This window comes from Gracilinanus agilis, chromosome 3 (assembly GCF_016433145.1).
Source record: "Gracilinanus agilis isolate LMUSP501 chromosome 3, AgileGrace, whole genome shotgun sequence".
Taxonomy (NCBI): Eukaryota; Metazoa; Chordata; class Mammalia; order Didelphimorphia; family Didelphidae; genus Gracilinanus; species Gracilinanus agilis.
In genome coordinates, this window is record NC_058132.1 from 9,849,379 (window position 1) to 9,874,920 (window position 25,542).

Genomic DNA, 25,542 nt, shown 5'->3' on the forward strand with positions numbered 1-25,542 from the left:
AAAACCATCAATAACCACATGAAAAATGTTCTAAATCCCTCCTGAATAGAAATACAAATCAAAACAATTCTGTAGGGGCAGCTGGGTAGCTCAGTGGATTGAGAGCCAGGCCTAGAGATGGGAGGTCCTAGGTTCAAATCCAGCCTCAGACACTTCCCAGCTGTGTGACCCTGGGCAAGTCACTTGACCCCCAATGACTACCCTTACCAATCTTCCACATATAAGTCAATACACAGAAGTTAAGGGTTTAAAATTAAAAAAAAAAAAACAATTCTGTGGTACCACATCACAGGTAGCAGAGTGGTCAATATGACAGTAAAGGAAAGTAATAAATGTTGGAGGGGATGTGGCAAAATTGAGACACTAATGCATTGCTGGTGGAGTTGTAAATGGATCCAACCATTCTGGAAGGCAATTTGGAATTAAGCCCAAAGGGCTTTAAAATAATGAATGCCCTTTCATCCAGCAATACCACTGGGTTTGTATCCCCAAGTGATTAAAGAAAAAGGGAAAGGACCTGTACAAAAATATTTATAGCTGCACTTTTTCTAGGAGCAAAGAATAAAAAAATTACGGGGCATCTCTTGACTGGGGAATAGCTGAACAAATTGTGGCATATGTTGGTGATGGAATACTACTGTGTTATAAGGAATAATGAACAGATTGATTTCTTTAAGAACTTGAAAGACCAACATGAACTGATGGGGAGTGAAATAAGCAGAACCAGAAGAATGTTGTACACAGAAACTGAATTGCTACTAAAAGCAATGCAATGATCCAGGACAATGATCCAGAACATTTCAAGAGACTTATGACAAGGAATGCTATCCACATCTAGAAAAAGAACTGTAGGAGTAGAAATCCAGAATAAGACATGTGATTTATCACTGGTTTGTATGGGTTTTGATTTTAAAAGATTGCTCTATTATAAAAATGAATAATATGGGGGCAGCTGGGTAGCTCAGTGGAGTGAGAGCCAGGCCTAGAGACAGGAGGTCCTAGGTTCAAACCCGGCCTCAGCCACTTCCCAGCTATGTGACCCTGGGCAAGTCACTTGACCCCCATTGCCCACCCTTACCAATCTTCCACCTATGAGACAATACACCAAACTACAAGGGTTTAAAAAAAAAATGAATAATATAAAAATAAGTTTTGATTGATAATCAAGTTATAACCCAGTGCAATTGTTTGTCAAGTACAGGATGGGGGAGGGAAGAGGGAACAGAAACATGAATCATATAACTATGGAAAGAAATTTTAAAATAATATTTAAATTTTTAAAAAAAGAAAAAATAAATAAATTAGGTGAACAAGAAATAGATTCCCTGTCAGATCTATAGAGAAGGGAAGTATTTAAGACCAAGCAAGAGACAGAGAACATTACAAGATGTAAAATGAATCATTTTGAGATCCAAATTGTGTCCTTCTCTCCCTTTCTTCTCTTCTCCCTCAGATGATAAGCAAATTGATCCAGGTTATACATGTATGATCATGCAAAACATATTTCCATATCGGTCATGTTGTGAGAAAAAACTCCTATAAAGCTAAAACCCTAAAATAAAAACACATACAAATAAAATAAAGTGAAGAACAGTCTGCTTTGATCTGCATTCAGACCCTATTTGTTCTTTCTTTGAAGATCAATGGTATTTTTCATCACAAGTCCTTCAGAATTTTCTTGGATCATTATATTAGAGAGAAGAGCGAAGTCTTTCACAGTTGACCATTATACAATATTACTGTTACTGTGTATAGAGTTCTTCCAGTTCTGCTCACTTCACTTGTATCAATTCTTGTAGATCTTTCCAAGTTTTTCTTTTTTTAATTTAAATTTTCTTTTGTCTTTCTAGTTTTTATAGAAATCAATCTATTCATTATTCCTTATAGCACAGTAGTATTCCATTCTATTCCTCTTTTTTCTCAGAAATAGACCCTTTCTGACTACCTTTCAATTTATTTTCCCCAGGAGCCTCACCTTACTCTGACCCTTCATTTTGAGACTCTAGAATTTTAGAAGCACTTTTTTAAGGCTCCTTTGAGATTCTGAGGGTGGTTCCAGATTTTGCTTCTGCTATGCTGCCTTCCTGGCACTGCCTCTCCCATGAATACTTCTTAACAAGAAATCTTTTCTAAAGACCAGATTCATTCAAAATGGGAAGGGGCTGCCTTGGCAGGTAGAATGTCCCTTTTAATGGCTATCTGCAAGGAAAATCTGCCTTGTTATTAACAGAATTTGTACACTAAATTCAGATCCCTCTAGGTTGAATAGATGACTTTTGTGATTAGCTTCAGGAATGTAAATCTGTAACACTGTTTTAAATTTTCACCTGAAGCTACCTAAAATAAAAGAGAGACAATTTCAGGAGTAAGAAAGGAAAGTACCAGCTTCCCATCACGGAATTCAAAGACTTTTTAAAAATTAAAACTAAGCATGAGATGAGAACCCTGTGAAGAGATTAGCACTTTAGCTTTTTTAATCATTGATAAAGACTTAAAATCCTGCACCTTTGGCATAAAATGAAGGCATTTCCTTAATAGCAGATTCAGAGTTAACTGAAGAAAAAGTCCTTACCCACAAAGAGTAGATTCTGCATGTTCTCCAGCATGACTTTCCTGTATAGCTCTTTCTGAGAATGGTCCAACAGGCACCACTCCTCCTGGGTGAAGTCCACAGCCACATCCTTGAATGTTATTGACCCCTAAAACAGAAAAAGTTAAAGTTGAGCCTGCGGAATTCATCCAATCTAGTCTTCATCAACTAACTTGAAGAAACTGAAGCACACAAGGGACTCACCCCAAACTCTTCACCATGAAGGGTGTCAGAGTAAACACTATAGACCAGTCATTTAGAGCCCAATATAATACCGACAAAGGCATTTTGTGTCTGAAGTAAGAATCATGTTGGAAGAATAAAGACTGTAGAAGAGTCTTACTCTGAAATGCTTTTCCCTATGGAATTAGGGAGAGGGTAAATGTTCTCTGAGGGAGCTAGGGGATTCTGTGGAGAAAAGAGGTCATCTGAAATCCCTCATCACAACTGTCAGAATTCATCTAGTAAGAACATTTTTTTAGTTTGTGAGAAGGTAGCAAGTACTGTAGAGGCTGGGGAAAAAATATGACCAACGATTAATAAGAAGAAAACAAAGAAAAAGGAATTCTCTACTTATTTTCCTAAAAGGCTGACTCATATCTAGCTGAAAGCATAAAGAAGATTCCATAGATTTATATGGGATCAGACTCTGATTCTACCTAAGTGAAGAAATTTCTTGTTATATTGAGAGAGTTTGGCAAAACACTGGGTATGATGTGCCAAAACATCCTGTCTTTGCTTTATGATGAATGTCATTTCTCTTTTTTAGAAAAAAATTTTTCCATGGTTATATGATTCATATTCTTGCTCTCTCTACCCCCACCCCATACCCTCCATAGCTAATGCACATTTCCACTGGTTTCTTCATGTGTCATTGATCAAGACCTATTTCCATATTATTGATAATTGTTCTAGGGTGCTCATTAAGGTCTACATCCCAAATCGTGTCCACATCAACCCATGTGTTCAAGCAACTGTTTTTCTTCTGTGTTTCCACTCCTGTAGTTCTTCCTCTGAATGTGGGTAGCGTTCTTTTCCATAAGTCCCTCAGAATTGGGAATGTCATTTCTTACTGGAAAATATTCAATCATTGTATATTTAATTACAGAAGCATAAGTGTGATGAGGAAAGGAGTGAGTGTTCACATTTTAAAAAATATAACATTTGATTAACTGGGGTGAGGGACTCAACTCATTCATAAGAACCACATTCACAGTGTAATGACTGGTATTATCAAGAGGCAAAATTTCTTCATTTTAAATTAATTCATAAATGTAAAGGGGGAAACAGATTATGAATGGATTGGATATTTAAGAGCTTTAATATGGTCTCCAAAGAATTGAATAAATATAAATTACTAATAAAAGAGTCCCAAGTCAGGATGACTTTTATGGTGGTTTATTTACAATTTGGGAAGAGTGAAGCAAGGGAAAATGAGAGAGAGAAAGAGAGAGAGAGAGAGAGAGAGAGAGAGAGAGAGAGAGAGAGAGAGAGAGAGAGAGGAGAGAGGAGAGAGATTCTGGCCTGGTCTGGAGGCCCAAACCAGGCAAGGCTTCAGAGGCCCCAACAAAGGGGGCACAGAGGTTAATTAAATAAGGCTTCTAGCCAACAGGCCTCCTCTAAGATGAGAGGCCTCCTTTTGAGGCTATAGCCTCCAGAAAATGCTAAGGAAAATGAAAGGGAGTCAGCTTAACTTACCCATGTGACAATTCAAAAGGAAGCAGTCTGAGGTCTCACTGGAGCTCCTTCAAGACCAGGTTCAAAAGGCAAAATCCCCTTTCACAGGAAGTTACCATCATATTTAAAAGATAGTTCATTTCATTACTTCCTGCATCAACCCTCCAGTTCTACGTGGACAAATCACAGTCTCAACCTTGCTTCAGACTGCCCAGGGGGCATTCACTTGTTTTTTATTTGTCACTTACTATAACATGTGGGTCATAGACCTCCCCCCTCCCCACTTAATTCTAAGTTGGGTGGGGTGACATAGTCCTGGTGGCTTAGGTCTAAAGAATGAATAAGGGTATGCTAATTCTATTTACACATTAATCGACTGGTAATTTAATGTGGTCAGCTGAATCTCTCCACTGGACATCCTCTGAGATCTGACTCATAAATAACCAATGAGGAGGGAGACTTAGGAGACCTCAACTCCTCCCTCATTACTTCATCACAAGAGAAGCAGGTCCTTGTCCATATAAGGAAGGTGTCAGTCCAAGATTTCCCCAGCCTTGTAGCTGGCCCAGCACATTCTCAAAATGTCTGTGGCCGAAAAGCCCAGCTCAGGGTTTGCATTCCCCCGATTGCCCAATGGTTTAAGTTGTTATACCACCAAATGCAGGCTTCCTTAGACCAGAGACTTGCTAGATGATTGGGGAATAGAAAATATCAAAACACGTAACACCTTTAATCCTTCTGTACTAATAGAAAATTTACAAAAATTGTTTAAAGAAATTTTAGAAAAAATTTTTAGAAATGAAAGAAATAGATTAATATTAACATAGATGATAAAATATTTTTGAGATAATATAGTTGGGAAAATATTTTAGAAATTAAAATTGAGAAAAACAAAATTTTGGCCTAAAATTAAACTTTGAAATTTTACCTAGAAACTCAATTTTAACTCAATTTAAAATATAACAAACAAATTAAAAGTCTAAGATTCTAATCAATCCAATTTTAAACAAAGTAAAAAATCCTGGCAACATAATAACAGTTCATAATAGAATACCCACAGATTTGGTTAAACTCTTTAATTAAACACATTTTAATTTTAAGTCCAGGATTCTTTTCTCTGAGTGTTTTGTATTTACTCTCATATTGCAGCACTCCCCCTCACACAATAAAACTCTCTCCCACAACAGTAGCAGGGCAGAGAGCAGACCCTGGAGCCAGGTCTGAGAGTGAGAACTGCTCCTGACCTATCTGAAGGGCATTCAAAGAGTTCAGACAGGAAAGATGAGGCTCAGAGAAAGGGCAGCCACCACCACTAGCAGGGACAGCAAAAGGTTCTCATTCAGACATACCTAGAACCAGAAGGCAGAAAGATCTCAGCCCCAAAGGAAAGACAGAGAAATCCAGACTCAAAGGGAAGAATGTAGAGACCTCAGTTTCAAGGACAGCAGAGAGTTTCTTGTTTTGAACTTGTCTACTCTGGGTAGGTCCTAGTAGTCCTCACTGCCCCACCTATCCTGCCTCTGCAGTTCCAAGATCACAGCTGTCCTCCTATGGCACCCAAGGCCATGTTCCTGCTAGGTCCAACCTTAATACTTAATTACTAACTAATCTTCCTCACAACAGCCAGGACCTCAAGACCCTGCCTGCCTCTCCATCCCAAGCTCTGCCCTCTATTATCTGGAATGCCACTGCCAGCAGAATGAGACCTCTTCACCATCCCAGGGCTCCCCTCTTACCCTTCTTCCCTCTCCCCTTATTCCCTTCCACACTCTAAGTATCCAGTGACACTGGGCTCTTTCTTGTCCCTCTCAGGAGACTCTCCAACTCCTAATCTTGCATTTTCCCTGCCTCCTCTGCCTCTTCCTCCAGTCTTCACTGCTGTCCCTTTTAATCTATGCCTCCTGCTTTCACTGGATTCCTTCAGGTATGGACTAAAATCTCATTTCCTTTCTCAATTCCAGGAGGGGAAGAAGGGAGGAAGGCAACATCAATCATGTAAATTTGTCAAACTTATGTGTGTGAAGGTAGGATTAACTCTCCTCTTGCCTACTTTTAAATTTGATCCACCAAAAGGGTAGACATCCCTACTTAACACTAAGTAGGGGAGGTTCACAAACCACTTACTAAAGTGAGTGACAACTCCAGAAGTGACTGATCACCCCCTAGGCAGTGCTAAGTAAATTAAAAGACTGCAATTGGCTCCTATAAAGTGGAGGAAGGGACAGGAAGTGATGTGGGAAAAGGACATTAAAAAGTGCTGAACTTCCTATCCTGGAGAGCTTTGATTTGGGCTTGGAGGACCTTCTCTTGGGACTTTGACCTGGGATTTTGGCTCTTGGACTTCTGGATCTTCTCCCTTTGGAGTTTGGCTTAGGTGAATGAAAAGCTGACCCTCTTTTACTGACTTCTGTATAGGTCAGTGAGGTTAGTTCCAGAGAGGCCTTGCCTTCTTGGAGAAACTCACATGGGTGGAACAGTGGAACCCTTGTTTAATTTACCACCGGGCCCTCCAGTTGGTGATAACGAGCCCTGCTGGAATTGAACAGACATCAGAGCAAATATTTAGTGTGATAGGATAGACATCTTCTCTACCTTCTTTTTCATTTCTCTATTTTCACTCTTTCCACCTTTTTTTGTAAATAAAAGCTGATAAAATTAATTTTTTTAACATTTAATAATATTTATTTTTTACAAAAGTTAACATGGTTACATGATTCATGCTCTTATTTTCCCCTTCACCTCCTGGTCTCTTCCCCCTTCCCCCCAATAGCTGATGCACATTTCCACTGCTTTTGACATGTGTCATTGATCAAGACCTATTTCCAAATTGTTGATAGTTGCATTGGTGTGGTAGTTTCGAGTCTACATCCCCAATCATGTCCACCTCAACACATGTGTTCAAGCAGTTGTTTTTCTTCTGTGTTCTGCAGTTCTTCCTCTGAATGTGGGTAGCGTTCTTTTCCTTAAATCCCTCAGAAATGTCCTGGGTAATTGCATTGCTACTAGTACAGAAGTCCAGTATATTCTATTTTACCACAGTATATTGGTCTCTGTGTACAATGTTCTCCTGACTCTGCTCCTTTCGCTCTGCATCAATTCCTGGAGGTCTTTCCAGTTCACATGGAATTCCTCCAGTTTATTATTCCTTTGAGCTCAATAGTATTCCATCACCAGCATATACCACAATTTGTTCAGCCATTCCTCAACTGAAGGGCATACCCTCCTTTTCCAGTTTTTTGCCACCACAAAAAGTGCAGCTATAAATATTTTTGTAAAAGGCTGTTTATTTATGATCTCTTTGGGGTACAAACCCAACAATGGTATGGCTAGATCAAAGGGCAGGCATTCTTTTATAGCCCTTTGAGCATAGTTCCAAATTGCCTTCCAGAATGGTTGGATCAGTTCACAACTCCAACAATGCATTAATGTCCCAATTTGGCCACATCCCCTCCAACATTCATTACTCTCTCCTTCTATCATTTTAGCCAATCTGCTAGGTGTGAGGTGGTATCTCAGAGTTGTTTTGATTTGCATATCTCTAATTATTAGAGACTTAGAACACTTTCTCATGTGCTTGTTGATACTTTTGATTTCTTTATCTGAAAATTGCCTATTCATGTCCCTTGCCCATTTATCAATTGGGGAATGGCTTGATTTTTTTTTATACAATTGATTTAACTCCTTGTATATTTGAGTAATTAGAGACCTGTCAAGAGTTTTTTGTTATAAAGATTTTTTACCAATTTGTTGTTTCCCTTCTGATTTTGGCTGCATTGTTTTTGTTTGTACAAAAGCTTTTTAGTTTGATATAATCAAAATCATTTATTTTACATTTTGTAATTTTCTCTAACTCTTGCTTGGTTTTAAAATCTTTCCTTTCCCAGAGATCTGACAAGTATACTATTTTGTGTTCACTTAACTTATTTATAGTTTCCCTCTTTATATTCAAGTCATTCACCCATTCCGAATTTATCTTGGTGTAGGGTGTGAGATGTTGATCTAAACCTAATCTCTCCCATATTGTTTTCCAAATTTCCCAGCAGTTTTTGTCAAACAGTGGATTCATGTCCCAAAAGTTGGGCTCTTTGGGTTTATCATACACTGTCTTGCTAACATCACTTACCCAAGTCTATTCCACTGATCCTCCCTTCTGTCTCTTAGCCAGTACCACACCGTTTTGATGGCTGCTGCTTTATAGTATAGTTTAATATGTAGTACTGCTAGGCCACCTTCCTTCATGTTTTTTTCATTATTTCCCTTGATATTCTTGATCTTTTGTTCTTCCAAATGAACTTTGTTATAGTTTTTTCTAATTCAGTAAAAAAGTTTTTTGGTAGTTTGATAAGTATGGCACTAAATAAGTAAATAAATTTGGGTAGAATGGTCATTTTTATTATGTTAGCTCGTCCTACCCATGAGCGATCAATGTTTTTCCAATTGTTTAGATCTAGTTTTAATTGTTTGGAAAGTGTTTTGTATTTGTTTTCATATAATTCTTGTGTTTTGGTAGATAGATTCCTAAGTATTTTATATTGTCTAGGGTGATTTTAAATGGTGTTTCTCTTTCTACCTCTTGCTGCTGTGATATATTGGAAATATATAGAAATGTTGATGGTTTATGTGCATTTATTTTGTATCCTGCAAATTTGCTAAAGCTGTTGATTATTTCTACAAGCTTCTTAGTTGATTCTCTAGGATTTTTTAAGTAGACCATCATGTCATCTGCAAAGAGTGATAGCTTAGTCTCCTCATTGCCTTTGCTAAAAGTCATTTTGACTTGAGCAGTATTAATTTTAAAATTGGCGACCACAGTATTATCTTAGAATTCTCATATATTTAGTCATAACCATAAATTTAATTCCTTACGTTTGTAAATTTGTTATTAAAAATAAAATAAAGATTAAACTAAAGAATAAAAATAAAATCTTATATTCTGCATGAAACATTTATGAATCCATCTTCATTTGATTTCCTACATTTTATCTGATACATATTCAAAGGAAAATTGTTTTATTGCCTTTACATTGTTGATCATGAAACAAGTGACCACATATAATCCTTCAGATAAGTAAATTAAAATTTTTAAGAGTTAGACCCAGTTATTCCAGTAATTGTGCATAAGATATCAATTATAATAGAATACTTGCCATTGTTTTGGAAAGGATGTAGTTTGGCGTATTGGAACAAAATAGCAATGAATGTTATTGAACTGTTGTTGGAGGAATAAAAATTTTAGGCCTATGTAGTTATCAAGAGAAGCTGAAACCCCTGCAGAAGGAGCTGGGTTCATTGGGAATGGTGAGTATCCAGCTGGCCCAATAAGATCATACAAAAACTACCCTGGCATCTTAAGGTATTGTTTGATCCTTTCAAGATTTATGCCAACTACAAGCTCCTCAAAGCACTGTGACCCAGAAAGGTTACTGTTACCTAAGTAGTATGATGATTCTGGAGGATTAAATACATTTTCTTAACCTGAACCTTTAACTGAACTTAGGACTTTGTATCAAATGTTCCAAATATTTGTTATCAAACACCACTACCAAACACCACTACACATCCTCTGTGCCTTATGCCTTGTTAGACATTTATGCTAAATATTTGTGAAAAACCCATAAAACATACTGTTGTAAGTCTATATGGGACCTTTTCTCCAGGCTGGGTGAGATGCCATTTCCAGCTTTCATTTACCACAATTAATGGTTTTTTAAGGATTAAAATTGAGGGTTTTGACTCAATAAGAGAGTTATAAAATAATATTGTGGCTGCCGATTTTAAAATATAGCTTAAGTGAAATTGACTTTCAACAGTTTCTATTTACAAAGAGGTGGAAAGAGTGAATGTGGAAAATGAAGATGAGACAGAGCCTTTAACAAGTCTACCAGCCCTTCTCCAGTGAAGTCTGGCTCAGTCTCCTGCAGGGGCTTTCCCCAAGTCCTGAGATTTCCTGAGAATCCTCGGCCAGAAGTCCACCAGCTCAGCCTCCTCCAAAGCAAAGGCAGAAATCAGAAATTTGTTCAGCCATTCCCCAATTGAAGGACATCCCCTCATCTTCCAACTTTTTGCCAATATAAATATTTTGCAGCTATAAATATTCTTGTACAACTATTTTTCCTTATTATCTCTTTGGGATACAAACCCAGCAATGGTATGGCTGGATCAAAGGGTGGGCATTATTTTAAAGCCCTTTTGGCATAATTCCAAATTGCCTTCCAAAATGGTTGGATCAATTCATAATTCCACCACCAATGCATTAGTATCAAATTTTGCCACATCCTCTCCAACATTTATTATTTTCCTATACTGTCATATTGGTTGATCTGCTAGGTATGAAGTGGTACCTCAGAGTTGTTTTGATTGGCATTTCTCTAATTATGAGAGATTTGGAACACTTTTCCATGTGCTAATTCATAGTTTTGATTTCTTTATCTAAAATCTGCCTATTCATGTCCCTTGACTATTTATCAATTAGGAAATGGCTTGATTTTTTGTACAATTGACTTCACTCCTTATAAATCTGAGAAATTAAACCTTTGCCAGAGGTTTTTGTTATAAAATTTTTTTTCCAAATTCATTGCTTCCCTTCTAATTTTTGGCTGCATTGGTTTTGTTTGTACAAAAAATTTTAATGTGATGTAATCAAAATTATTCATTTTACATTTTTGTAATGTTTTCTGTCTCTTGTTTGGTCTCAAATTCTTAATGTTCCCATAGATCTAACATGTATACCATTCTATGTTCATCTAATTTACTTATAATTTCTCTCTTTAATTTTAAAGTCATTTACCCATTCTGAATTTATCTTGTTATAGGCTTTGAGAGGTTGATCTAAACCTAATCTCTCCCATACAGTTTTCCAATTTTCCCAGCAGTTTTTTTTCAAATAGTGAATTCTTGTCTGAAAATCTAGGATCTTTGGATTTATCGAACACTATCTTGCTGAGCATTTACCAAGTCTATTCCATTGATCTTCCCTTCTGTCTCTTAGCCAGTACCAGATTGTTTTGATGATCAGCGCTTTGTAGTGCAGTTTAAGATCTGGTACTTGGAGGCCAATATCCTTCACATTTTAGTTCTTCCATTCATTTTCTTGATCTTTTGTTCTTCCAAATTAACTGTTATAATTTTTTCTAATTCTATAAAAAAGTTTATTGGTAGTTTGATATGTATGGTATTGAATAAGTAAATTAATTTGGGTAGAAGCTCATCCTACTCATGAGCAATTAAATGTTTTTTTCCAATTATTTAGATTTAGTTTTAATTTTGTGGACAGTATTTGGTAGTTGTGTTCATATACTTCCTGTGTTTGTCTTAGCAAATAGATTGCTAAATATTTTATATTGTTTAGGGTGATTTTAAATAGTTTTTTCCCCTAACTCTTGCTGCTGAATTGTGTTGCAAATATACGGAGATGGTAATGATTTATGTGGATCATGTTCTACTACGGATATACAGTTGTCTATCTACAGTAGGGAATTACTGAAGTGTATTAGCACCTCACCTATAGTTTTGTTTTAACTGGAGTATAACTAGACTCTTGTAAGTTAATTCATTCATGGAATCACTGCACTGAGAGGTGAAGAAATCTATTCCTCAAACAGACTTGTTGCTTATAATTGTACTTACAGGGTTAGAACCCTAATTACATCTCATCTTCCTAAAGAACCAAAGAGAGTCAAAGCCAAGATGGTGGCTTAGGAGCACCCAAAACCAAAACCTCTCTAATAATCCTTCCAAACCAATATTTATATCATGCTTGAAAGAAAACAGAACCCAACAAGAAAAAGTTGTGAGACTGACCTACTGAAAACAACTTGAAAGATAGGCAAAGTATGTCTATTTGCACAGGATAAGGGAGAGACAGGTTGGCTGAACACCCTCCCCCACCCACCAAACAGAGACTTGCAATAAGACCTGGCTGGCTATATGAGCCACACACAGAAGACCACAGCCAGGAGGGTTTGTCTCTGACCCATCACACATGGTCCAGGGCACTGACAATGCCAGATAGGTAGAAACTGGGCGGGGGAGAGAAGGAGGGAAGAGGCCATCTGGCAGAACACCCTCAGAGACTGCCTACAGTGAAAAAGTTGCCCCAGGGCAGGCAGCTCAGCTCATCAGATTAGCTCAAGCAGCCCAATCCAGTATAAAAGCAGAGGATTGAGAAAAGAGAAGATTCTGCCGCAGGCCATATAATACATAGGGTAGGAAAAAAAAGTAAATAAAATGAATAAACCAGAGGGAAAAACAACTGCAATTTAAAGCTTCTATGGGGATAAGGACCAAAGGGCAAAACCAATGGACAAGGATAAGATCAAGATGAAGACTTTGGGGGTGCTCAACAGGGAATTTTAAAATCAAATGAGACAGGTTGAAGAAAAATGGCAAAAAGAAAACAGTAGCCTAAAATGAAAAACAGGTCATCTGGAAATAGAGGGACAGGCTTGAAAGCTAGAATTCACCTGTTGGAAAATAACGCAAAAAAAAAAAAAAACAAAAAAAAAAAAAACCAGAAGAAAAGAAATGATGTGAAATGAAGAATAGACCAAAAGGAAAAGGAGAATCAAAATGTTGTGGAAAAAATTCATTCTTGAAAAAGTAGAATTGGTCATCAGAAGCTAATGACTTCACAAAACACCAAGACATGAGGAAAATAAAAAAACCCTAGACATCATATTACAGGAAATTATCCAACAAAACTTGTTAAATTCTTGAATATGAGGGTAAAATAGATTGAAAAAAAATCCACAGAGCACCTCCTGCATTAAATCTCCAAATGACAAGTCCTAGGAATGTTATAGCCAAGCTATAACAAGCTCCCAGGCTAAAGAGAAGATACTACAAGCTGCTTGAAAGAAACAATTCAAATATCGTGTAACCCCAGTTAGGATTATATTGGATCTGGCAGCAAAAAAACTGATAAAAAAGAAAACGAAAGAAGCAAAATATGCTCACACTGGAGATAAATACTGAACTAAACGAGACAGCCACAGGTAACTTGTGAAACCAAACATTCAGTGGGCTGTCTAGTGGAGGGTGGTGGAATTTCGAGTTTAAATACCCTTTCATGACTTAAAGCAAAAAATCCAGATGGTGACTGCTCATATCTCAAATTGTGTGTGACTTGAGGTGCTTGTGTATCAAAGTACCATTATATGGCTTAGGGTGGTATTAAATCTAGCTGACAGGCACTTTGACCTTAAGCCTGTAACCCAAAAGTTCCTACCAAGCCCACCACACCATGTTGCATGTAAGACATGAGACAATCAGTCAGGAGTATAGGATGCCCATCTCCTAGGTGCAATGGCTTACACCAGTCATCCTTAGCTGCCATTCTTAGGTATAGGAGGTGACTGACTTCTGACATGGATAGGAATTGTCAGCAAAAAATCAGACCCTGACCTCTTATTGGAGAGGCCTCACCACCCATAGTGATGATTTCTGTACTTTCCAGCTAATTTAACACTTGCATCATTAATTAAAACCTGCCTATGTGGAAGATTTATGTTCATTCTATTTTAACTGTCTTTAATCTGACACTGTGTTATCAGATTTCTGTGCATAAAAAAAGGCCATCTGCAAAGGCTTGGGGTCTTTGGTCTTGGTCTTGACCAGAGTCTGGCTCTATTGTGAGACCAGCCCTCTCTGAATAAACTTATTTCTGTTTTGGCTTGTTGGCTTTGTTTCTCTTATTAGCACTTCTGCTAATAAAAATTTCCCCAGATTTTTGGCGACTCTTCTGAGACTGGCAAATTCTAACCTGGGTTCCTCCCTCCAAGGGGGGGCTTCTTATTGGGTACCCATATTGGGGGATTTTTGTTCCCAGGTCCTACACTTGAGGGAGAGATCAACAAACTAAGATTCTTCACCAGCCTGAACCAATGGACCAAATCTAAGTCAGTGAGTGTATTTGAAGCTCGTGGATTGAAATTTGCTTCTATCTCTCTTCCTTTCTTTTAATCCTACTAACCTCAAACTTTCAAAATAGTCGTTAATTTAAATATGGCTTTAGTTCCAAAGCATGAATTTAGAATGCCCCACATTAAGTTGCACTCTTAACTTCTGCTTTTCCTGCTGCTTGTTATAGAGTGAAATTTGCCTGAGAAGACAAGAAGGGAGAAGGTCTTTGGGTCTGTTAGTGAATCTAGCCAAAAGGGATGTTGATCTAGGTTGCATAAGCTGTCTAACTCAGTTCCCCCCAAACAAGAAGGTGGTTTTAGTCTGGCCTGAGTACCTAGTCAGATCCAGACAGGTTCTCCTTTCTCCAGGATTTTTACACTCATAAAGCAGGGGGACACTGCACTCAAGAGTGAGTACTGGGTATAGCAAAAGAGACTCTTAGAGACTCTCCACTGGAAAAAATTACAAAGAGAATTTACCAGTCAGTAAAGGAACAGAGAGAAAGAAAGCTATAGAATAATGTTTCAATTAGTGTAAGACTCTTACGAACTTTTGGCCTAAATGTGGAAATTTTAGCCGTTGTATTCTTTAGACAAATTAAAATTTCTTCTAGAAAGGATTAACCAAAAAATGGGAACAGTTAAAGTATTTGCTTTTTTGGAAAGAATTGCCTACTATGATTTTTTTAAAACATTTATTAATATTCATTTTTAACATGGTTACATGATTCATGCTCCTACTTTCCCCTTCGCCCCCCGCACTCCCCCCACCCATGGCCAATGCACGTGTCTACTAGTTTTGTCATGTGTCCTTGATCAAGACCTATTTCCAAATTGTTGGTAGTTGCATTGGTGTGGTAGTTTCGAGTCCACACCCCTACTATGATTTTTAAAGAATGCAAGCAGAGAAAAAATGAGATTGTCCCTTTGAGTCTTCCTTCCTATGTCAAACCCAAGAAGGATCAGTGCAAGGAAAGAAATAAGGAACAGAAATCAATCCCAACCTCTGCTTTCCCTTTAATAAACAACTCCCAGTTAAATGCTTGGGAAAGCCTAATCACAAAGAAGTGCCTCTACAGGACCCTAATATTGTAGGAGATATGAGATTTCACTTAAGAGATGCTAGAGATAACCTAACTAGAAGAATGTAGCTTTTCTCAGATAGACCAGAGAATTATAGCAAGTTCCAAGAGGCCACAGAAGAGAAAGATGAGACCCCTAGGAGATTTAGGATAGATTGTGCAAGAATGCTAAGTTTTGTAAGATTGGATCCCATTAACCCAATAATGCTAGAATAATTAATGCTGCCTTTGTAAATCAGTCACTCCCAAATATCGAGGAGTACTTTCTAAAATACGGTCTTGGATGGCATGAGAAGAATATAGGCAATTGCTTTCTATGAATATGAGGGGAAAGATAAGGTAATAACACCTTAGAGCCAAAAGATTAAAATGGTCTTAGCCCTGTCCAACAAATACCTCGAGATTGTAGAATAAGTTTGACAGGATGTTGTTACTTTTGCAGAATTAGAGCACATAATGCCCAAGACTGTTATAAGAAAAAGAGAGATCTGGAAAGGAATAATTTTGAGAATAAACAAGCAATAACATGGGTTGAGACTCGGACTAAAAACTAGAATCAAAATAGGGAAGTTGCTTCAGCCTGATGGTGTTGGGGAAGAAGCAGAGAATGAGTACATGATCTCTAATAAGACTCTCCTTTACCTAATGTTATTTGATGTAAATATTTTTACTTAATTGATACTGGAACATCACTGTGTACATTGAGAATTGTTATACCAGACATTATCATTATTATTATTATTACTGTTAATTTACTTGATAAAAACTTGTTAACTCCATTATTCATTGAAATATTAAGTGAATATAATAGTGAAAATGCCTGATCCGTTACTAGCACAGGATGCAAGTCTTTCAATCTTAGATTTCTTACTTAATGAGGGACAAACTCCCTTTTGCCACCAAAGGAGGAAATCTACCACCTGGACCCTAATATTCACTTGTCCTAATGGTAAGCCCATTTATTGTTATCCAATCATTATTGTGACTCCTATGACTTGTAAGGCCATTTATTTTTTAATATTGATTGATGTGCTGCCTTCCATTCCATCTTTATCAACCCTGAATGAACCCCAATATCTGGTTGCATTTATCTGATTAAACCACCAGTATCATAAATTCTCCACAAGATGTCTTTTACCTAAAGGACTTACCAAATGCCATCTTCAAAATTTCAACCTTCATCTAGTGAAATAATGACCTGCTTCAAACCATTGCAGGACCTGTCCGTACCCGGAACCAGGAAATAAGTACATGCCATATCGGTCATGGTTCCAAACTTTTGAGAGACTGTGAGACCACTTAACTGTGCTCACTAAGGCTTCTCTTGCAAAAGTACTCATAGCTACTCCCTGTCCGGGGTTTGCATTCCCCCGAATACCTTGTGGCTCAAGTCGTTACGCCAAAAAATGCAGACTTCCTTAGACCAAAGACTTTCTAGTTGACTGGGGAATAGAAAAGATAAAAAGATAACACCTTCAATCCCTCTATGCTTATAGAAATTTTAGAAAATATTTTAAAAAAGAAAGAAATAAATTAATATTAACACAGTTGAGGAAACGTTTTTGAGATAATATAGTTGAAAAAATATTTTATAAATTAAAATTGAGAAAAACAAAATTTTGGCCTGAAATTAAACCTTGAAATTTTACCTGGAAACTCAATTTTAAACATGACATACAAATTAATAATCTAAGATTCTAATCAATCCAATTTTAAACAAAGTAAAAAATCCTGGCAACAGTATAACAGTTCATAATATAATACCCACAGATTCAGTTTAACTCCTTAAACACATATTAATTTTAAGTCCAGGATTCTTTTCTCTGAGTGTTTTGTATTTACTCTCATATTTCACTTCATGTATGACTTGACACAGGGCCTCTCATAAACCTAGACTCCCACATTTACTATAACTAAATCTTTAACTAACTTCCTCTTGAAAGTAATTTGAGTTCTTTCATTTGTGCTGTGATCAAAACCTCATGTAAAAAATAAGGATTCTACTTTTACTTTTTCCTATTATAACATAAAAGAGTAAAGCCTATTCCAGCATTTGACACTTGTGGAATAGCTTAGCAGATCCCAACAGTGACCATAATAATAATTTTGAAAATCATATAAAGGGTTTGAATGGTGACAGACTTTGAGCACTCATTCCTAACCTAGGGATCATAATAGAAATCAATTTCTCATCTGAACTTGAGAGATTGCCACTGAATACAACAGCTATTATTTTATACATCTAGTGCTCTGGACACTGTGGCTTCTATGGTTAAGGAAAATAAAAATGTGCTACAATTAATCAATCACATTGACCATATATATATAAACTATTTATTTAGGAGATACCATCAATGATATTGAAAATAATTATTAAGATAATTAGACAGATAGTACAACTTACTTATCTAGGTGGGACCCACTCTCAAAAAGTCACCCAGATCAATGACGTTTTACAATACATTATTTTATTTTTTTTAAACTCTTACCTTCCATCTTGTATAAATACTATGTATTGGTTCCAAAGCAGAAGAGTGGTAAGGGCTAGGCAATGGGGGGTCAAGTGACTTGCCCAGGGTCACACAACTGGGAATTATCTGAGGCCAGACTTAAACCTAGGACCTCCCATCTTTAGACCTGGCTCTCAATCCAACTGCCCCTTTTACAATACATGCTTAAAGGAGTCCTAATCACTCTGGTAATTCTTATTCTCATTATTGTAAACTGTTGAAGGAATCAGTTTCTAAATGATGATTTGCTTCTAAAGAATATATCAAAGCTCTATCTTTTAGGCATGAACTCTTCCAAGACATCAATGTTTTGGATCTTGTCCAACCTCCTATTGCATTGTTCTCTGCAAGTATACAACTACAATCTGTTCCTTTTACATCTGCAGGGATCCTAATTTAGTGGCAGGTGGACTTCTTCTCACCTGTTTTCATTTATCTAAAGGCTAACAGTTTATCCACCCAAGTAGCCCCTCCAGGCTCAGCCCCAGATCCTCAAGCCCTGAGCTACAAGTGAAGGCAGAAGGGTTCTGGTTGGGGAACAGTCTCAGGGAGAGAGCTCCAAGGGAACCCTTGCATCAGGCTATGCAGGCTGCCTGAGAGGAGTTTGAATCCCTCTTGTAAGACACACTGGTCCATCCTGTGGGATTCTTTTCTTTGGAGCAGCTCACTGTGTCCACACTAGCAACAAAAATATGGAGCCCCCAGTAGAACATGCGGAGGACTGGATGGTGCCCTACCGAGAGACTAAACTAATAGACTAGATGCACAGCAATAAAGGTTGGGCTAAATTCATGGCCCTGGAAGGAGCAAGACACCTGCAAGAAGTGCCTTGAGGCTCTGCTGACTGTGGGGGATCTGCTTTCAACTAATGCCTGCACACTAGAGATATCCATATCCATAAAGGATGGTGGCCTAGGAGTACCAGATCTTAAACAGTGCTATGAAGCAGTGATCATCAAAACAATATGGTACTGGCTAAGAGAAAGAAGGATCAGTGGATCAATAGAATAGAACTGGGGTAAATGACCTCAGTAAGCCACTGTTCCATAAACACAAAGATCCCAGATTTTGGGACAAGAACTCACTATTTGACAAAAACTGCTGGGAAAATTGGAAAAACAGAATGGGAAAAATTAGGTTGAGATCAACATGTCACACCCTATACCAAGATAAATTCAAAATGGATAAAAGGCTTAAATATGAAGAGTGAAATCATAAATAAATGGGAATTTATTCCCAAATAGAAATGGGAAAAGAAGGAATTTAAGACCAAACAAGAAACAGAAAACAGTACAAAAAGTAAAATGAATAATTTTGATTATATTAAATTAAAAAGGTTTTGTACAATGAAAACCAATGCAACCAAAATTAGAAGATAAGGCAACAATCTGGGAAAAATTTTTTATAGCAAAACTCTCTGATACAGGTCTAATTCCCCAAATATATAAGGAAACTGTATAAGAAATCAAGCTATTCCCCAATTGAAAAATGATCAAGGGACATGAATAGGCAGTTTTCAGAAAAAGAAAAACTATCAATAAGCACATGAAAAAATGTTCTAAATTTCTCATAATTAGAGAAATGCAAATCAAAACGACTCTGAGGTACCACCTCACACCTAGCAGATTGGCCAATATGACAGTAAAGGAAAATAATAAATGTTGGAGGGAATGTGTCAAAATTAGGACATTAATGCATTGCTGGTGGAGTTGTGAATTGATCCAACCATTCTGGAAGGCAATTTAGAATTATGTCCAAAAGGCTTTAAAAAACTGTCTGCCCTCTTATCCAGCCATACCACTGCTGGATTTGTACCACAGAGATAATAAGGAAAAAGACTTGTACAAAAATATTCGTAGCCACACTCTATGTGGTGGCAAAAAAAACTGGAAAATGAGGAGGTGTCCATTGATTGGGGAATGGCTGAATAAATTGTGGTATCTGATGGTGATGGAATACTATTGTGCTGAAAGGAATAATGAACTGCAAGATTTCTACAGGAACTTGAAAGATCTCCAGGAATTGATGCAGAGTGAATGGAGCAGAACCAGGAGAATATTATACACAGAGACTCATACACTGTGGCACAATCTGATATAATGGACTTCTCTACTAGCAGCAATGTAATGATCCAGGAAAATTCTGAGGGACTTATGACAAAGAACGCTACCCACATCCAGAGAAAAAATTGTGGGAGTAGAAACAAAGAAGGGAAAAAACTGCTTGATTACATGGGTCGATGGGGATATGATTGGGGATGTAGACTCTGATTGAGAATGTAGACTCTGCAAATATCAATATGATAATAGGTCTTGATCAATGACTACGGGAGGGGGATGGTAGGAGGGGAGGGAAAGAACATAAATCATTTAACCATGGAAAATTTTTCTTAATCAATTAAATAAAATTTTTTAAAAAGATCACTGTTGCAAATATTAATAATATGGAAATAGGTTTTGAGCAATGATACATGTAAAACCCAGTGTAACTGCTAGTTGGCTCAGAGGTGGGGAAGGAGGGAAGGGAAAAAAACATGAATCATGTAACCATTGAAAAATATTCTGAATCAATTAAATTTTAAAAATAAAAATAAATAAATAGAAAAAATAGGAAAATAAATATAAAATAATATAAAAAATTTAAAAGCTTATATAATTTAAATGAGCATTAAAACTCATATACTATAAAATTAATATTTAAAAAAGAAAACAAGTAAAATTAAACTATTAAAATTAAACTAAAAAAGACTGCATGCCCTTTGATCCAGCTTTACCACTACTCAGTTTGTATCCCAAAGTGATAATTATGAAAAATATTTGTACAAAAATATTTATATCTGTACTTTTTGTGGTGGCAAAAAATTGGAAAATAAAGGGGTGCCCATTGATTCAGAAATGGCTGAATAAAACTGTGGTATCTGATGATGACGGAATACAATTATGCAGTAAGGAATAATGAACTGGAGGATTTCTATACGAACTAGAAGAACCTCCAAGAACTAATACGGAGTAAAATGAGCAGAACCAGGAGAACACTGTACACAATGAGGGATGATCCAATACTACTAATAGCAATATAATGATCCAGGACAATCCTGAGGGACTTGTGAGAAAAAAGGCTACCCACATCCAGAGAAAGAACTGTAGAAGTAGAAACACAGAAGAAAAAGATGATTTATCACTTGGTTCTATGGGTATATAATTGGGGTTTTGGTTTTAAAAGATCACTCTATTACAAATACAAATATTAGGGAAATAGATTTTGAGCAATAATACATGTAAAACTCAGTGAAATTGTTTGTCAGATCCAGGAGTAGGGATGGAAGAGGGGTGGTAGACAAAAGGAAACATGTAACCATGGAAAAAAATATTCTACACACATTCTTTGAAAAGTTAAAAAAAATAAAGGAACAAAAATGAAAAATATTGAGAAAATAACAGATTAAATAATCCTGTTAGGTTCAAGGTACATGATTCTCATTGGACAAGGAAAAGACCTAAAGTTTCCATATGTTAAGTGCACTTTAAATTCCTGATAGTTTAATAATATTGGAAAAGCAGACCTTTTCCTCTCACCCAGAATTCCCATCTTTTTTTCTTCTGCTGAAAATATACCTTTTCCTCTCTGTACTCTCACCTGATCTCACCCCAAAGCCTCCCTGGCAGACCTGATTGACCTGTCCAAACCTGAGGTCCTGGATATCAGGAGCAGAAACTGACGTTGAAACGGTGGGACACATGGCCATCACCCACTGGAGTGTGTCACACTCGTGGGTGGATGAGTAAATGACTGTGCTTGGGCCTGGCTGTCTGAAACCTGGGCTGGCTCATCCAGGCAGGAGCTACAGAGGCCCTGGAAACCCCAGAACACATTTGGGGATTGTGGGTCACACTGACAGCAAGCAGTGATGGCACTCCTGGAGGCTTGGGAAAGACAGAAGAGGTCTTAGTTCTTGGGGGAGCTTGGCCAGGGCCGGGGATGGACTGCACTCACCTGGGAAGGGGGCCTCTGGGTCCCGGGGGCCATTCCCTCTGGCTGCAGGGTCTCTGATTAGGTCAGACTGTGGTCCTTCAAGGAGTGAGAGCCCCAAGGTGAGGAGACTTTTCCTCTTTATACACCTGTGGGGAATTAGAGAGGGGGAGGGCTCAGAGGAGACCCCAGGGTCCTTCTACTGGCCTCAGGGGAGACTCTCCCCACAGAAGGAACAGGGAGCTTCAGGCTTGGACAGGACCTTGGACTAGACAGGAAGAAGCCTCCCCACCCTCGCTGCTGCTCTCTTTGGCTTCATTTCATTCGGAAACAGCATTGGGTGCACAGGGTGGAATGCAGGAGACTGCTAGGAGAGGTTGCTGGGTAATGGGGAGGCAAGAGACGCTGGACGGGGAGACATCAGGTGGGGGTTGAATGGAAACGTGTTGGCGTTTGTTCTGTGCCAGAGACCTTAGCTCCTTTCCTGGCCTGTGGGCACCGGCATCCCCCACTCCAACCAGGCTCACGTTGGCGGCTTCTCCCCTTCGACCTTTTTGGAAGGGCCTGGACCATCGTACCCCATCCTGTGACTGCACCCTCCTCCCCCAGCCTGGGGGGATGAGGGGAGAGGAAGGTAGGAGCCGATTCTCTCCTCCGGAGAAGGGAAAACCCCGGCATGGCTCCTGGTCCAGAAAGAGTCGCCCTTCCCTGACACCAGCACTTACGTATTTGTCCCCCTTCTATGGTAGTTTAAAGGGGGGAATAGACACTGAGACACAGAGACCTCCCCCTCCCCCACGCACACACACCGCCCCTGCCCCACCTCTCCGGTTGCACGTTCACCGGAGCTTCCCCCTTTCCCCACCTCTCACCCCCACCCCAACTTCCTGGCTCCGTTACCCTCAACTCGTCCACCCGGGTCTTCTCTCTCCCCAGGAGTTAGCGAGCAGAAAGCCTCCTCTGCCGAAGCCCCGGCTGCAACTTTTGCATGACTACACCCCCTCCTCTCTCAAGAAGAAAGTACCAAAAACCACACTTGTGAGACTACAGGAGGAGAGACGGCCCTCAACAAACTCCCAGCATGCCCTGGGACTATACAGGGGTAAGTGCCAAGACTTGGGTGACGTCAGGACACAAGCATACTGGGAAATGCAGTCTTCTACAAGGGGAAATGCCCAGGCTTGCAGGACATCCTGCCAGAGGCATTCTGGGAAATGGAGTCTGACTTCCTGGACCTCTAGGTTTGGAGGCCTGATGGAGGAGGGGCCACGCACCAAGTTCTCCCCAGTCTCTCAGGCTGCAGTCCGGTCCGGCTAGTTTTCTTTCCTTTCTGGTAGTTTTAGCTTTGGCCTCCTCGACCTCCTTTCTGTGATATAGGAGGCGGCCGTGGACAGAAACACGGAAGCATTTCGGAGGAGAGCACAGATCTCGGGTGAGAAGGGACCCAAGAAGCCCCGGAGCCCGACCTCCTCATCTCAGGGAGGACCAAACGGAGGCAGACAGGCTGGTCCTTGTCCTGAATTAGGGGCGGGAGGATGGCTGGTTCCTGTGCTGTATTAATGCTAACAGCAGGGCCCTGGCGTGGAAAAGCCCCAATTCCTGTATTTTAAGAACAATTACTGTGTATTTCTGTGTCAGACCCGGCCCGGAGATTCCATCTAGGCTATGGCTTTTTGCACTTCCTTTGCCTTAAGCATCCCGAAGAACTTTTTCCTCTTAAAGGGGGCAAAGAGTGTTTTTAGGCCTGAGAGGGAATCTTCCAGTGTCCCCCTGTGTGTGTGGACAAAGGCTGCGTCTTGGCTGGACCATCTCCTCATCAGGTATTCACCATTTAGGGGTGTCTTGCAGGGCTCCAGGGAGGGGCTGAATAAGGAGCTCCTCAAACTCTCTGTTAAACTGCCTAAGCAAGGTCTGGGCTCTGGTCACTGGGGAGCCCCCTGACCTCCATGGCCTGTCCCATGCACTGATGCTGGCCTGACCCATACTCAGATCTGTTATGGGAAAAACCAGGGAAGGTGACTTAAATAATAAATGTGGGCTCATTGGGGTGTGAGGGAGACAGGAATGACAGAAGGCAGGACCAAACAAGGTAGGGAGACTGGGTTTAACTGCTAAGTAGATTATCTGTTATCAGAAGTGCCAGTTAGACCCTAACTACCACTCTGCACCATTAAGACAAGGCCTATGGAAACTAGCAGGCAAATGGCAAGAAAGTTTATAACAATTTTTAATTAAGGTAACTATGGTAAAGGATGGGAATAGGGTTTTCTACATTTTCAGACTAAGGGCAAACCACAGGGTCAGGGGAGGGACTTATCTACACTCATCTAAGACCTAAGCCAGACAGGGCCCAGAGAATAGCAGGACTGAAGTCAAAAGGGGTAATTAGCCAACTTGGCTTCTGCCAGGTTTTGACAGCTTGGCTAAGGACCTGAGGAAGAGGGCTTGCACATGGGGTCTCTATTCCATTCCAGGGATGGTTTCATGATGCCAGGAGCCAACACCTTCAGAACTGATAATCCAAAGTAGCCAGGTAGGGAGAGAAAGTCTGCAAGCTGTCCACCAGATCACAGGCCACTTCCCTACTCACTGTTGACTTGCAGGTTTGATGTCTTCTGCTTTCAACCTTCACCACTCTCCAGGATCCCAGGGAATCAGGGTACAAACTCCACTTCCTCTGAGGTCTCCCAGGGTCAGTTACAGCTTGTCCCAACCACCATGGAGTCTGTCTCAGAGAGAGAGCCACACTTCCTCCTTCCCCATTCCATTTGGAATTTTCCAGCCCTTTCCTGTTAGGTCTCCTACATAATAACTAAGTAATCTTCCTCACAACAGATCTAACCAGTAAACTGACATGTCTCACCCCAAATCACTCTCTCACTAGACTTCAGTGCTACCAGGAGGAAGCAGCTGAGGCAGTTTGGGAGCCCAAGTTGGCCAGATCTGAGCCTGCCCAATCCATCCCAGTTCCTGCCTTCTTCTCTTCTTTCTCCATTATCTGTTTGGATTAAACATGAAGCCACTCCAGTGCCAGCAGTTTTCTCCACCTGCCTTTTTGAGCACATGAGCACTGCCAGGAATCATCCTCACTGCAAAAGCCAGTGTATGTGCAGGTAGTGAAGGCTGGCCCAATATTTTACAGAGATTTTCTCCCTCCATTTTCCCCTCAACCTTGAGAGGCAGCTGCTCCTGTTACTCCGTTGTTCAGAGAGGGAGCATCAGGGAGAAGCAGGAGAAATGACTCCCCCAGAGTCACTGAGATAGAAATTTTAAAGACCTCAGCATGGTGTCTGGTACCCAGGAAGCCTTCTCTAAATGTTAGCTCTTCTTGGAGATGGAGTCCAAACCTCTCCCTGGTCTGGAGGAAGAGTGACCCCCTCTGATGGTGGGGGAATGGAAGAAGGACCTGCCTGGGAAGGAGGGACAGTGCAGAGGGAAGGGGATGGCTCCCTGAGGAAGGGGGGCAGTGAGGCAAAGTCGTATGGGGAAAACCAGGGGAGATAACTTAAACTATAAATGTGGGTCCAGAAGGGTGTGTAGGAGACAGGAATGACAAAAGATGGGGACTTAACAAGTTAGGGAGACTGGGTTTAACTGCTAAGGAAAATGTTTGTTAACAGAAGTGGCAGTTAGGCCTAACTGTCACCTGCACCATCTAGACAAGGGGCCTATGGAAACTAGCAAGCAAATGACAAGAGTTTGTAACAAGTTTAATTAAGGGAACTATGGTAAAGGATGGGAATAGGGGTTTCTACACTTCCAGACTAAGGGCAAACCACAGGATCAGGGGAGGGGCTTATCTACACTCAATTGAG

General features: G+C 39.5%; 2 protein-coding genes across 2 annotated transcripts in view; one reads left to right on the forward strand and one right to left on the reverse strand.

Annotated features, from left to right (window-relative positions):
• LOC123239025 (zinc finger protein 260-like) overlaps positions 1–22,310 on the reverse strand; it is a 70,993-nt gene extending 48,683 nt beyond the window's left edge. The window contains exons 1-4 of the mRNA XM_044666298.1: positions 22,255–22,310; positions 21,752–21,876; positions 21,405–21,472; positions 2,573–2,699 (exon numbers count right to left, since the gene is read on the reverse strand). Coding sequence (XP_044522233.1) covers positions 2,573–2,699; positions 21,405–21,472; positions 21,752–21,876; positions 22,255–22,310 — 376 coding nt within the window. The remainder of the gene's footprint in view (positions 1–2,572; positions 2,700–21,404; positions 21,473–21,751; positions 21,877–22,254) is intronic.
• The window catches only part of LOC123240724 (zinc finger protein 850-like), a 264,052-nt gene that overhangs the window by 158,893 nt on the left and 79,617 nt on the right, over positions 1–25,542 (forward strand). The window lies entirely within an intron of this gene.